Genomic DNA, 14,051 nt, shown 5'->3' with positions numbered 1-14,051 from the left:
GCGGGGGCTTAACGTAACGGCTCCGCGGACGTAACGTAACGGCTCCACGGATTGGCCCATTTAGTTCCGGGTGCACGTACCCGGAAGAATCAAATGGATGATGACGTCATGATGACGTTTCACCAACGAGGCGTTTTGGGGAGGTATTTTCTGTGTTAGAGTTTTACTCGCTACAGGGTGTACTTTGAGGGTTTTGACTCTGCACACCGTTTACATGCAGAAAAACCTTCATAACACACAAGGGGACGGGTAATAACCGGAAAAGCATGACATGGGACCTTTAAACACAACATAGCAGCTAGTAATATTCAAACTAAAGAGCAGTGAGGTGCTGTCCATGGTACCAGATCCAGAGACTGGCTCCAGAGGGAAAATATGAATAATTTAAGACTCAGGGAAACTTACTATTGTATAGCGACTTAACATTGTTTGCACATTAACATTGATATAATATAAGAAAAGTAAATGTTATTGTGTAAACCTCTGTAAATGGGACAAAGCCAATATGGCTGTTCCTTGCATATGTAATGATCGCTACAGGGCAAAAATAATATCCATTGATGAGAACCCTACAGTGTGCTTTTCATAATTACAAAAACATTGTAATAAGTGACCTTCCAAGCAATCACAACAGTGAGGAGCACGTGAAGAGCCGCTGTCCACTCTGATAAGAATGGAGGAGGAAGCCATACAGTACAATAACCCCTTCAATGGCAGCACCTGTGATGGAAATTGGAACTTTGTTTGCACGATTATTACCATTGAATGCAATTAAATTAATTTTGGACAATAGAAGGGCGCCGGCGAAGGACACTGCCAAGAGCTTGCAGACTAATAGAAAGCAGAAGAGACACGGGGAAAGAAGGAACTCTGCTTGAAAACCCTTTTTTCCTAAACCCAATACTGTTTTGAATAGCCCGTCACTTCATTCTGTAGGATTCCTTTATCTGTATTGACTGGTGTAACCGTGCGTTACAATACGCTAAAACCTCAAAAGCTAATTACTGGCTCTACTTGCGCCCTTCCCCCATTTAGACAAGGAGACACAGCTGGAACAGATGATAAAACTTGGACTCTGTGAGATCAAAGTCATAGGATTTCTATTTTTAAATGATTGAAAAGAGGAGGGGTTTATCCCGGGGATGCTATATTCTGTGTGTGTACTGCAGAGGTGTGTGCAGACGCATTCACCCCAGCTCACTTTCTTTATAGTTCGCTTGATAACGGCACCAAAAATAAAAATGTCTTCACTACAGTCATGATAAACGGTTTCTGTGTTGGCTGTAAAACTGTCCTACTATTTTCTAGTTTCTACCCATATCTCAGTAACCTTGGGCCTGAATGAAACCAGCACAAGCATTATAGACTTCTACGTATTCCTCATTCAGTTTAAACCAAGGTCACTTCTACAACTTTCCTTTTAAAAGTATACAAACATGAATACTCTCATCACTTTCACAGAAATACACAAATCCAGGGCAAGGGCACATACTGTTCAAATGACAGTGAAAAAAGCAATTACATTTGTTTAAATCTCAGTGACCCACAATCTGTTTATGCCTAGGGTTAAAAGTGAACATCATGTTTATGGTATTTGTACAAACCATACTCTTACTGTAATTAAAAATGGACATTTGAAAAGCATTTCTTAGAAATCAGCTGGAAAACTGCTATAATAAACAGCATGGTGCATTTCACCCATGCCGGCGTTTACAATTTGTTAAGAGTTCAGCAGTGCACATCTGGACTTTGCTGAAAATTAGGTAGACATCAGTCATAATGGGAGATAATCCCATGAACACGTCACAGCAGGCTCAGATAAACAGTTAGTGACGGAGTTCATGCAGTGCAGCCTGGTCTTATGATGCACGAGGTGGGAGTTCACTCGGATTGGACTCTATAAATGATTAGTACAGCATGTAACACCTGGTCTCATGTGTGAATATACAGAAGGTGTACAGCATCGGCACTGGTGCCCCGAACGTCTGAATTCACCAGGAGGAAGCACAAACAGCCTGCTGCCTGCACACAACCCGCTTTGTAAGTGATCTTTGAAGCGCGTCCTGATGGAAGATCTCGCCTCTGTGGCGCTATTTATAGCTTGGTAATACATCAGAGGTCGCACCTTCCATCTCAGCAGAACCAACATCTGCCTCGATACATACTGGCTAATCCAGCATTGACGATAGCAGCAACCTAATATTGTGGAATGATGAAAAAAAACGTAACTGGATTACTATACCAGTATTGACCTCTATTATTTACATAAAGAGGATATGTTATGCACATTTTCAGGTTCATATTTGTATTTTGTGGATCTAATCTGACTTTTTTTCTTGCTTTACTGTTCAAAAAGCTCTTTATTTTCTCATACTGCCTGTGCTGCAGCACCTCTTTTCACCCTCTGTCTGAAACCAGAGCCCAGTCTGCTCTGATTGGTTAGCTGGCCGGCTCTGTTGTGATTGGTCAACCGCTTAGAGATGTCCCGCCCCATAGCCCATCACGTAGAATGTGTTGGAGCGCTGGCTGATAGAAGTGTGAATGTTACATAGTGATGTACTACAAATGTGTATTTGCGCCTAATAAAACGTACATCAGAGTTCATTTAAAGTGGACCTATCATGCTATATTTGAATAATATAGTGTAGGACCATACCTATATAAGGCATATTTATACTTTTTATTTTTCAAAATACCAAACAGATCATGCATTTTAGCCATTCCTCATTTCGTTCAATTTAACACTGTCTTTTCATGCTCGGATTCAGTGAGAACAGCACCATCTACAGGCCTGGCATATGTACTACAGCGTCTCCAGCGCTTTTGAACGGCAATGTCCGTGGCTGTCTCCTCCTGATTGGTGGAGTTTGCCCAATAGCCGTAGCGCCACTTCTGTGACGTTACAGAAGTGTTCAAATCTGGATCAGTCTGTATCAGATCCGTAGCAGCCCCTTTTTAAGAGACGTGGGTATGGAGGAAAATAGAGAGGGTTGTGTTTTCTGACACTTGGTGAGTTCCCTAGAACACCGGGGACACATATTCATGTATAAAAGATGTACAAAAGTGCATTTTGCATGATAGGTCACCTTTAATTGACCTACTAACTATATGTTGGAAGGTTATATTATCTCTCCAACCAGTGGTTGTTTGTGATGTGTTGTCAGAAGATGTCACTCAAATGACTTTATCATCAATTCTGACAAACTCTGACTTTCGGTGTGTCACGATGTCAGTAGCTCGTCACTCTTTCATAAAGCCATAGAGTACAAAGTGCTGGCTAATCTGATCTGCCTCAGCCAGTATTTCAAAAGAAGCCAGTCAGTCCATCAGGAAACAATGAGAGGCCACAAGATAACAAGATAAGCCAGGGGAGAGCTGGTGAGGTGGTCCTGAGGAGGGGGCTGGGTGCTGCATATGATGAAAGACCCCACTAATGCCATGACAGCCAGAGCAAGTCTGCACTGTTGCTCCTAATATATCCAAGCCATTTTAGTATGGTGGCCCCGAGGGTCAAAACACAACATTTCACAAGAAAAAACTAGATGTTGATAAGTGAGGTGTTGTTTCGCATAATAGTATAGCGTCTCTGAAATTCTCTTTTGTGATTTTTTCCTCATCAGAGGTTTTCCTTGGAATTTTTATCTTTGTTATATTTTTAGAATAGTTGTTGGCTTTTGACCCTCAGGGCTACTGTAAAATCAGGTCTAAACGTAGCTCTTTAAAGAGAGGTTAACTGTAAAAAGGGTACATTATATTGTGTTATAATGGACTCAATATGGAAAGTGGTTAAGATGCCATTTTTGCTTACCGATGTGTGTTTTTGCACACAGAAATAAATAGAAAGGGTTGGACGAATGGTTGCTTCAGTTGCTGGAACACCATCAGTATGCACAGCCAAATGTGGAACACACACATCTGTTGTTTCTCAGTGAAAACTGGCATGAAAAACATGGAGCTAGTGATTTTCAAACTCCCCCATCTTGCACCGCCATGTTTTCCCAGCTTGTGTACGAGCTGCTAGCTCTATTGCGACCTTGAACTGTGCCTGCGGCCTGTGGAGTAAGGATTTACGGAGTGTATGCATTTCTCAGATGGTGGGGAGAAGGAATCATTCATTGGTGACTTCCTTTGGCCCTTCTGCACAAACCAGTGGTAAGTAATCAGTCTTTTTTTGCATAGACCCGAGTCAACCATTAAGTCACTGACAACCCCACCAGACTAAGAACCTTAAAGGGCCAATGTCATGGACATTTCCACTGATCATAATTCCATTGTTGAGGTATACTAAAATAGATTTATACTGTGCAATTTTCCAAACTCACATTGGTTTCTCATACAGCATCTCTTTAAAGCATGTGTATTCACTCTCTGTCCTAAAAGGCTTGTTGGAGCTCCTGCCCCCCCTATTGAGTAAGAAAAAGGTTTATAACGCTGTGAGAATGGGTCTGCTGAGAGCATTTCTCCGCGATCCCAACGTAGTAGCCCGAAAAACGTTTACCCATTCAAACAGTCGTGGTAGATACCTTGTTTGTTTTAAACATCATAAATACACAAACAACAATGAATACTTACAGGTTGTGTACCCGAATCTCCCGCTGGTCCAAACAAAGCAGGAAAATCATCGTTCTTCAGTGCCCTACGCTGTACATATCCGGCGTGAATCGCTGAAAGGTTTGGGAAGCTTTGTTTCGTGAAAGGCTGGCAGAGGGTGTGGCCTCTGGGTATTCACACGTCAGAGTACCCAGGAAGTAATCTCCAACGAGGCGTTTTGGGGAGGTCTTCTCTGTGTTAGAGTTTTGTACGGGTGTACTTTGAGAGTTTGTGACTCTGCAGACCGTTTACATGCATAAAAACCTTCATAACACACAAGGGGACGGGTAATAACCGGAAAAGCATGACATGGGACCTTTAACTTTAAGAGAACGTGCAACAACTACGAGGAGAGATACAGTTAAATGAATCCATCTTTGACCCGACCACCCTCGTAGCTCTGAGGGCCAAGATGTATGACAGTGTAGTCACCCTTTGACCTTAATGCAGAGGGAGGACTAACAGGCCAGATGTGTCAGAAAGCCAGCATGCTACTACTGCAGGAAAACGCAACCAAAAAATACAAATTATAGCATTGAAAAGTCTCTTCCTGAATATTTTAGGATTAACAAAAAGGAGTTTTTGATATAACCTCTGTTAAGTAAGGGATAATGTGGACTAAAGCAATGTGTGAGATTAACCAGCAGATAAGCACTCATTAGGGAAAGAAAGGGATTGACCAATCAGGCCAGAACTAAGAGGTACATACTGTATATCCTTCAAAAACTGTTTGGGGGAAAGATAAAAATAGATAAATCACATTTTAAAATAAAAAGATCCAACTGTAAGCTACTAGCCTAGCATCAGAGAGCCACAGTTAGCCACTAGTTGAACACAGTGGAACAGACATTTCTATACAAGAGGCAGTGGAGACCAAAACTGAGCTAAAACAAAGGAAATACATCAGGTGGCCTTAAAAGCCTTTGCTTTCCTATTTTGCTGTAATTCCAAGTGTGTCTAAGTGCATGGCACATTCAAGGTAGTGTTAACTGGATTGAGAGAGATTATTGCAGATTACTTTTTATGGAGGCTGAACATCGAAGTGCTTTAAAACAATAGCTTTAAATAGCATCCACACAAAGAGAGTTCTCTTCGTGTTGTATTGATGATGTTACAGCTCGTCCAGGGGCAATAGGAAAAATGACACCTCTGATCTGTCAAATGATTGAAAAGCAAGTCCTCCTCTCACCATTTAACGCTCTGCCTGGAAGCAATATCGTCGAGGAAATAAGAGAAACAAAGCCAGCTATTTTTATGTTAGCAGGAGAAGAACAAACAAGTCACACCAAAATAAACTTTAAATAAAACGCAATAGAAGCAGTTCTGCAGTGGGGAAAAAGGCAGCTTCTACAATTCTGAACAACACAATCCGACCCATACGTCTGATAATCACTGATAAAGCCTATTTAAATCATCAGCTAACATTAGAAAAAGGCGTTCCTTATTGCTCTCAGATTAAAATCGTACATCATCATATGGTTTTGATGGCCAACTGCCAATTTCTAACCTACGCACTTTTGTCCTGAGGTTGACACCACAACACCACTTCTGTTTCTGCCTGTAGCGGCAATGTAACACACAACTGGGACGTCCCAATATCATAATGCATACAATAATCTCAGGGAAGCCCATTTTAATCAAGTGTTTAGTTCAAGGGCATGGCGTCATATAACACTCTATGGTCCTTACAATGCAATACTTCACTCCTGAACACTACTGCGTGGAGGATTAAGGACACCTTGGAGCTCAGCATGACTGTGAAATGATTAACTTATATTAAAAAAGCTTCTTTCAGTTCATAGTAGTGAATATCGCTTATATAGAAAGACAGTAGAAAGTTCTTGATAATTTTTTGCAGGACACTTGTCCTTGCTCTCCTGTTTTACCCTCCATTAGTCATGTAAGAATGTGTGCAAACACACACGCTCAATTGCCAATTAAATCTTAAAATAAACCACGCGTCTTGAAATACACACGTCCCCAAAGTGTCCAAGCTTGATTAAGAAAAAAAAGGGTGTTTTGATGATTATATTCTAATAATATGTGTACTCTTCTAGTTCTATTAACCCTGTAACCCAGAGAGTACAAAAGAGGTTAGCTGACAACCTAGCAAGCAAAAATAAAAGCTTTATCCTGTGACGTTGTACATGTTTTATTAATATATTTCATGTATTCTATGTTTTTAACTCAGCGTGCTGGGAAGGGCTGCCGTGACATTGTTACCCACAATGCAAGAGGGAAGAGAAGGGTCTGCATCTTAAAGCGTCGTCGGAGAAGAGACATGATGGGGTTTGATTAACTCATCTGCCTCGCACTATTTTTTCCCCCATCTAAAGTAATTTTCACATACACACACACACACACACACACACACACACACACACACACACACACACACACACACACACACACACACACACACACACACACACACACACACACACACACACACACACACACACACACACACACACACACACACACACACACACACACCTAAGTACCCAGAATCCATTGCAGCTCAAGGTCACCTGGGTCTTTTCTGGCATTCTGCCTGTGCACCTCCGTTCTCACTCTCTTCCTGCACAGGAGCCATAAATCACATGACTTGTCAGAACCGAGGCTATAGACAATAATTACTGTTATGCTTGCTTTAATTTGAGCATTTCTGTTTACACACTGCAAATCTAATGTCGATGTTGTCTTCTTCAAGAGCCCTCCCCCTTCCAACATTGTGAAACCTGCTGTTTAAATATCCTTTATGCACTCAGAATAAATCCCAATTTAATTAAAGCTTTACAATACAACTTTTGCAAAATTTCATTTCCATCTCATGTCACAAAGAAATCTAAATCCGTCTGGATAATCTCTACACCGGTATCAAATTGCACTGCAGTATCTGTTGCCCTTAAGTGTCATTGAGGGGACGAATGTTACGAGAGGTAATGATTTTTACGCTTCTTGTCTACAGAGTATTCACCACTGTTGAGCAAAAGGTAAAATATTTCACTGAAAAACCTCCGCACTGAACCAACAAGACAACCGTGACAGTCCTGAAGCCATGTTGTTCACCTCAAGGTGCTGCATGTGGTTTACACGTTCAAGCAACTATGTGAAAACCGCATCATTGTGGGAAATCTACTGTACATTTGTTGAGAAAAAATAGCCTGAGATTTTCCAAGGGATTTGTTTGTCAGAACGGGACACAATTTGTAGAGCTTAACCCAGAATTACACATTTGTTTTATTAATCCCACAGTGGAGAACAGTAAGTCAGCCCTGTGCAGAATCTATTAAACTGCATTACTGCACAATGGTCAATTTAGTGGGTGAAATTACACCGTACATAACACCTGCTGAGTTTCTGACTTTTCATTCCAAAGTAATGAACAGAGTTTCTGACTTTTCATTCCAAAGTAATGAACATGTTTGTGATAAGTCGATGTTGTATAACCTGTTTGACATTGCTTGTTGCGTACTGTGTGTTAGAAGCCTTATTTGAAAAAGCTCACTAACTTGATGAGAACAACAAAAAAGATAAAAATAAATTGGCTGCATTTGTGTGAAAGGATGAGTGTGAGTATCTACGGAAGATCAGTTATATTAGCAAACATGCTAATACTCATTAATGTAACTTTCTTATATGACATTGCAAATAAAGTAGTATTTTCAGAGAAGATGGTGATCAAGGGAAGTGTGAGAAAAAACTTTATGGATCAAGAAATCAACTCACCTTTGGCTGTACTTCTACTTCTACCACTTGGTTCTTGTGCATGCAACCCTTGACAAATCTCTCCACCGTGCTGTTGCACTTCATGAAGATCACGTAGGTGGCGTAGGCGGACAGCAGCGCTATACTTTCCCAAATGGAGATGAAGTTATCCAGGAAGAAGATGATGAGCATTATCAGATCCAGGATGTAGAAGGAGACGTCGCGGAACAGGGGCCACCATGTCAGGTTGAGGATTTCCTTGGAGAAGATGGCGCACATCCCAATCACAAAGAGGATGTTGAAGACGGCCGAGCCTACAATGGTCCCGATGCCCACGTTGCTGTGTGAGATGAAGACCCCGATAATGGACGTGAAGAGCTCTGGGGCCGAGCCGCCAGCCGCCATGAAGGTGGCGCCCGCTACGTCATCGGAAATGGTCAGCTTCTCCGTGATGACGGTCAGCGCAGGGACGAAGAACTCGTCGCACACTATGGCTAAGGCAATGAACATGTAGATCATTCCGAACATGTGGAGGACCACCGCTCCTTGGCGCCTCTCCTGAAGGGTGAAAAGGTCTGGAGGGTAATCCCCACTGCTCTCGTTGTTCCCTGCTGTAGATTTCATGGCTAGTGGCATGTCGGCTGAGACATTGGCGTCCCTCTGGTGTTGGGTGGAAAGAAGAGTCCTGTGGGGGGCCGACTCCTGGGGGAGCACCGGCTCACTGACCCCCCTTGAGTTCCAGGTGAAGGCACTGAAGGAGACAGCACTTAGGGCCACCAGGCTGAGGACGAACCCTACGATCCGCACTGGCCTCAGCTTCTTCCTCAGACAGCGGTAGGTGTGCCGCTTGCAGGCGGCATCCGACGCCGGCCTTTTCTCTAGTGAATGCATGCCGGGTTGATCTGAGACCATGTCTGAGCAGTGCGTGGGGTCCTCACTCTGAATGTCTGGGCAGGTTTTACCGGGGACAACACATGATGTTGTCTTCAGTTTCAAACAAGGGGAAAAGATTGCAGGTGCTTTCCAGGGTCTGGTTTGCCAAATGATGTCCTCATATTAGCCTCTGCTGGACAATGTCAACAGAATGCAGAACATTAACATCGATAACATCAAAATATAACTAAATTAAAAAAGGCTGCTTGGTTATTGAATAAACAAAGTTTAAAGATGTCAAGATTTTTAAACAAAGGGTGATTAACTGATTGATTATCATCTATTGTTAACCTTTAAATGAATTTAAAAAACAACAGTAATGTTGGTAGTAGTTATATATACACAATTTCTAAATCAACCAATGATTGTTGTTGTTGTTGTCAGTTACAAATCACTGTCCTGACCACTGCCAAAAGAAAATCTTCATAGATACTCAGAAATAAAAATGAAATAGTTAATTACCAGTTAAAATTACATGCAGGCAAAAAAAAGGCACATTTTGAGTTTTAAAAATCATCCCATAGTTTTTGTATTCTCTCATAGCAATCTGTAATGGAACTCTCTAATTAACACAACACATACATTATGGAAAATATATTTTCTGAAATGAATATAACATTCACACATTTTAGCATTAACCTCTAATTTAAGCTGCATTGTCCTTGTGGTCACTGTATGGCCACTTACATAAGCTGCATAACATTAAGTGTTTTCAGTGGTTTCCCTCACACGCCAATTTACAAATTCATCAGATTCCGCACGCACGATGCAGCAAACAGACAGAGAAGCTCTTCTGCGCAGATCATCCTGCTGCTTTAACTCTCCCACTGTTCAAATGTGACAATTTACAATCGGGAAACCTGCTGCTTTCACATGAGAAAAACACCATGAAGACCGATGGTTTACTGTCATCACTTGCCTGCAGTCAGTGGTAAACGCTATGACGCTGCTGCTCAGGAAACACACAGAAACACACACATCCTGTCCTCCTGTTTGACTTTTAAATGATGCGCAGCCTGCACTGCCTGTTCCACACTGACAACTATTCTGCCTGTCTGCCCTTCAATCGTGCCTTCGCCCTTCCAGCTGGATCATCCTCTGCGACCCAAACAGCCCAACATCAGTCCCCGTGGCGAGGCGCATGGCGCGGCGTGCCTTACCTTGAACAGAGGCGAGGAAACAGCCGCACGGCACAGCACCAGGTAGAAATTAGGAAATCCTCTCCCGTGCCCTCTTGCTCTCATTCAGCAAAAAAAAATGTGACCGGTTTGTGCTCTCCTACGGCAGAGGAGGAGCTTTGGTAGAGACAGGGAGACAGAGAGAGAGAGACAGAGAGAGAGAGAGAGAGAGAGAGAGAGAGAGAGAGAGAGAGAGCGAGAGAGAGAGAGAGAGAGAGAGAGAGAAAAAACACGCTTTTCCAACTGCGCTCACCTCTCTCCCTCACAGCAGCAGCATCCCTCCTGTGTCGGATGAGACGAAAAATCTCTTTCCCCCCAGCTCAAAAAGACCTTGCTAATGTGGCAGAATATTGTGCTGGGCTGGGCTGACCACGTGAACAGCTTGATTTATTTTATTTTTTTTAACTAAATCCAGGTAAGCGGCAGACAGCGCATCCTCCCTGCTCGCTGCACGCGTTAGGAGAGGGTGGGGGGGGGGGGGGGGGTTTGGTGATGTTGCATTTTAAGGGAGGAGTTGCCGTGGTTACACAGCAAAGGCAGCCTTTCCACTGATTTCTGTGTTTTATGTCTGTGACGACGGAACAGGTGGACCTTCTTCAGCACATTCACGTCTTATAGGTCATTTCAAGGTTACGTGCTGCCTCCCTTTCACTGAGATCACACTGAAGCGTTAAGGTGCAGCATCATTGATTTTCTTTTCCATGTAATAATTATTCATCTTCTCAATTAGGGTATACATTTGATTTTTTGGTATTTGCATTTTAACAAATATTTAAGAGGACTGATGCTCCGATATGCTTACAATGTTTTTAAAAAGCCGGTTATCTTTTAGCTTCATTTTTTGAAGAGGAGCTAGCTTTGCTCGGTCTGAAAAGTAACACAATATCCACCAGCCTTTGTAAAGATCACTAACGATTACTGATTTATTTCCTCATTAAATAAGTAATAAAAGTACACATTCTAGGTTTGGGTGGGTTGTGTTGGGGTCTTTTTTTGCAGATGTAGGGATTTTCTGGAAAACTTTGTTTACGCTCTTTTACAGATTAGAGATGCAGGACATGGATCTTTTTCAAATGTGACCTAATGAAATCTGAAATCACCACACAAAAAACAAAATCAATGAAAGCCATTTGGCTTAATTTGAACAAATAATAGGACTAGATATTAATAAAAATGTCATCTGCTGATAGTTTATAGGTCCTGATATTCTACATTCCCAGTACTAACTAAATAAACAAACAAGATAACATGTAATGTGTCAATTTTGGAGTTGGATTGGGTTGTGATTTGACCGAGCCAGTCCAACAGTTTTCAGTTTCGATGCTACGCTAGCCTATGGCTCAAGCTTCATATGAAAGAGGTTTGGATTGTCTCTTCTTACTCTGGCAATTCCCAAATTGTTGAAGTATAACTAATATCTTGCTTGATTTCTTGGACATTTTTGGTTCCAATACCAAATGGAAAATAAAGGTCATGCATGATGTGCCTTTGATCTTCAGTTTGGGTATATCAACCAATCAAAGCCTTCATGTGACACAACCATCACAGTACAGCCCCGGGGGATGCCATGTTGGCCCCCATGTCAAATAAAGCCACACAACCACTTAGCATTAGTCGACAGGCCGAAAAACGCAATCTATCTACATTGGGACAAAGTCCGTCTGACACTAATGCCCTCCTGCTGTATAATAAATCATGATTTACTGACCTCATTGATTGCTCCTCTCCTCCTCACTGGAGCTTCCTCTTGTTACCTAACAGGAAACACAGAGGACGACAGAATTGACTTGAGTAACCTCAGATTATCAATAGTCCAATATTTTGTGACGATTATCCAATTTGATTCATATTGGTCCAGAGGGTTCAAGCCACATTAGCACATTTGCTAATAGCTTTAACTTCGGAATTAAAATAAGTTGCTTTAAAGGGGACCTATCATGCAAAATGCCAACCCAGTCTCACAAAAAAACGTGTAATAACTACGTTGGTCCACAACGTAGGACGTAGTATTTCTACAAAAACGCCTCTGAAATTGTAAGATCCCTACGTTTTTTTTCACCATTCATTCCATTGGCTGGCGTCTATGTCACGTGATCTTCAAATTTCTCCCTGCAGAAAAAACAAACATGGCCGAACTTTGTTTTATTCTCGATGGGAAATGCCTATTTTAAAGTTAGTTTGGCCATTAAAATGCGTTTTGATGTCATTTGATGCGAAAAATATGAGTTGTTATTTCAGATTATGTGTGCAGTGGATGTACATGATCTTTAGTTTGCTAGTTATTACGAAGATTACTTCAGGAAATGGTGTCTATACAACGTTTTCATTGTTACCAAGGTGGTTGCTAGGGACGCTGCTATTGATATTATTTCTGTTATGTTGTGTAACTGTTTAATGGTGTTATCTTTATTGCTACCCCCTTCCCCGTCAATGTATAGTGTTGATCCACAGCGCAAACGTATTAGTTTAACAAAATCCGCATTTAAAATTGTGGCATAGATACGTTATTTTCCCCTGTGCAATTCTCCATTTACTCAACAAAAACACATGATTATCCTTGTGTTTATTTATTTGTTTGATTAATAAACACAAGTTGGAGTCCGTCAGGACCGAGGGTCGGAGCAGCTCATTTGCTTTAGAGAATATTACACCCGGAAGTAAGTATTCTCTCCGCTTCGCTTGACAAACCCTGTGATAGTTCTCAAGCTCTGTGATTGGAGAGTGTGCTCCGAGGGTTATGCCGAGGGCCGAACAGCACTTGAAATGGGATGGAACCACGGCAGACTGTCCAAAACTGGATTTGAACGGGTCCACCCCGTCCCCACCTCCCCTACCCCGTCCCCAGAACTACACATGCTGGCTATTGTGTTTCGCAACATGTTCTCTATCTATGGCACGTCTCTACTGGGAGTTGTAGTTGTAAAATACGTTTTCGTATATCCCATAATAAGAAGTTGCCAGTATTAAACTGTGTACATCCCTGGAGGTTTAGGGGATAGGAAACACTCAAATTGAAAACATATAATTAATAAATGGGTGAAAATTGCTTGTGCCCATAATGGGCAGCATTAATATATACCCACATGCCAGCTAAGGTCAGAAGAGCTTTATTTAACAGCTGGTCTTATGTCTGTGACCCCTCCTGTTGTTAATTGATAAGCCTGAAACCTGCACTTGTCAAGGTTCAGAGGCAAATTTTGCAAATATGGCAGTAGCCATCGATCATCTTAAGATAAGATATACTTTATTGATCCCAAGTTGTAAACATTTGCGTTACATCAGCATGTGTAACAGTTGTAAATATGGAGTGGTGTTTATTTGTAAATCATTTAGTATACTCACACAAATTCTGTGTTTTATATTTAATAATTATGTGTTCTTTATTTATTGAATGTTCAATACCTGACAAGGCCGGAGATTAAATATCTATATACATCTTATAAGAGTATAATACATATGTATAATCAGTTAAAATAAGTGCTTCAACATAGTTAACATTGCTGGAGGTATGCATATTGATAGATGTCTTGTAATGCACTATTGAGGAACCTGCGACCCAAGTTTTTCATTCATTGCATAAAACGTGGGTTTGCTATCCTGGCTCCAAAATGTTTGAATCAGCTCCCCATTGAAATCAGG

At 41.6% G+C, this 14,051-nt stretch overlaps 1 protein-coding gene across 6 annotated transcripts in view; it reads right to left on the bottom strand.

Moving 5' to 3' along the window:
* Window positions 1-10,720, bottom strand: part of LOC307032561 (sodium/potassium/calcium exchanger 2-like) — a 45,314-nt gene extending 34,594 nt beyond the window's left edge. Inside the window, exons 1-2 of one of the 6 annotated variants that reach the window (XM_079670630.1) lie at window positions 10,395-10,720; window positions 8,324-9,367 (exon numbers count right to left, since the gene is read on the bottom strand). In XM_079670630.1, the coding sequence (XP_079526756.1) occupies window positions 8,324-9,213 (890 nt within the window). In that variant the 5' untranslated portion in view covers window positions 9,214-9,367; window positions 10,395-10,720. Of the gene's footprint in view, window positions 1-8,322; window positions 9,368-10,153; window positions 10,286-10,394 lie in introns of those variants that run through there. The other 5 variants (XM_079670632.1, XM_079670629.1, XM_079670634.1 and 2 more) reach the window with 5 other exon arrangements.
* Window positions 10,721-14,051: the final 3,331 nt, after the last annotated feature.

The sequence above is a fragment of the Notothenia rossii genome (assembly GCF_949606895.1).
Source record: "Notothenia rossii genome assembly, chromosome: 3".
NCBI classification, from domain to species: Eukaryota; Metazoa; Chordata; class Actinopteri; order Perciformes; family Nototheniidae; genus Notothenia; species Notothenia rossii.
Note: the sequence above shows the minus strand (reverse complement) of the source record. Positions and strands in the feature narration are given on the sequence as shown.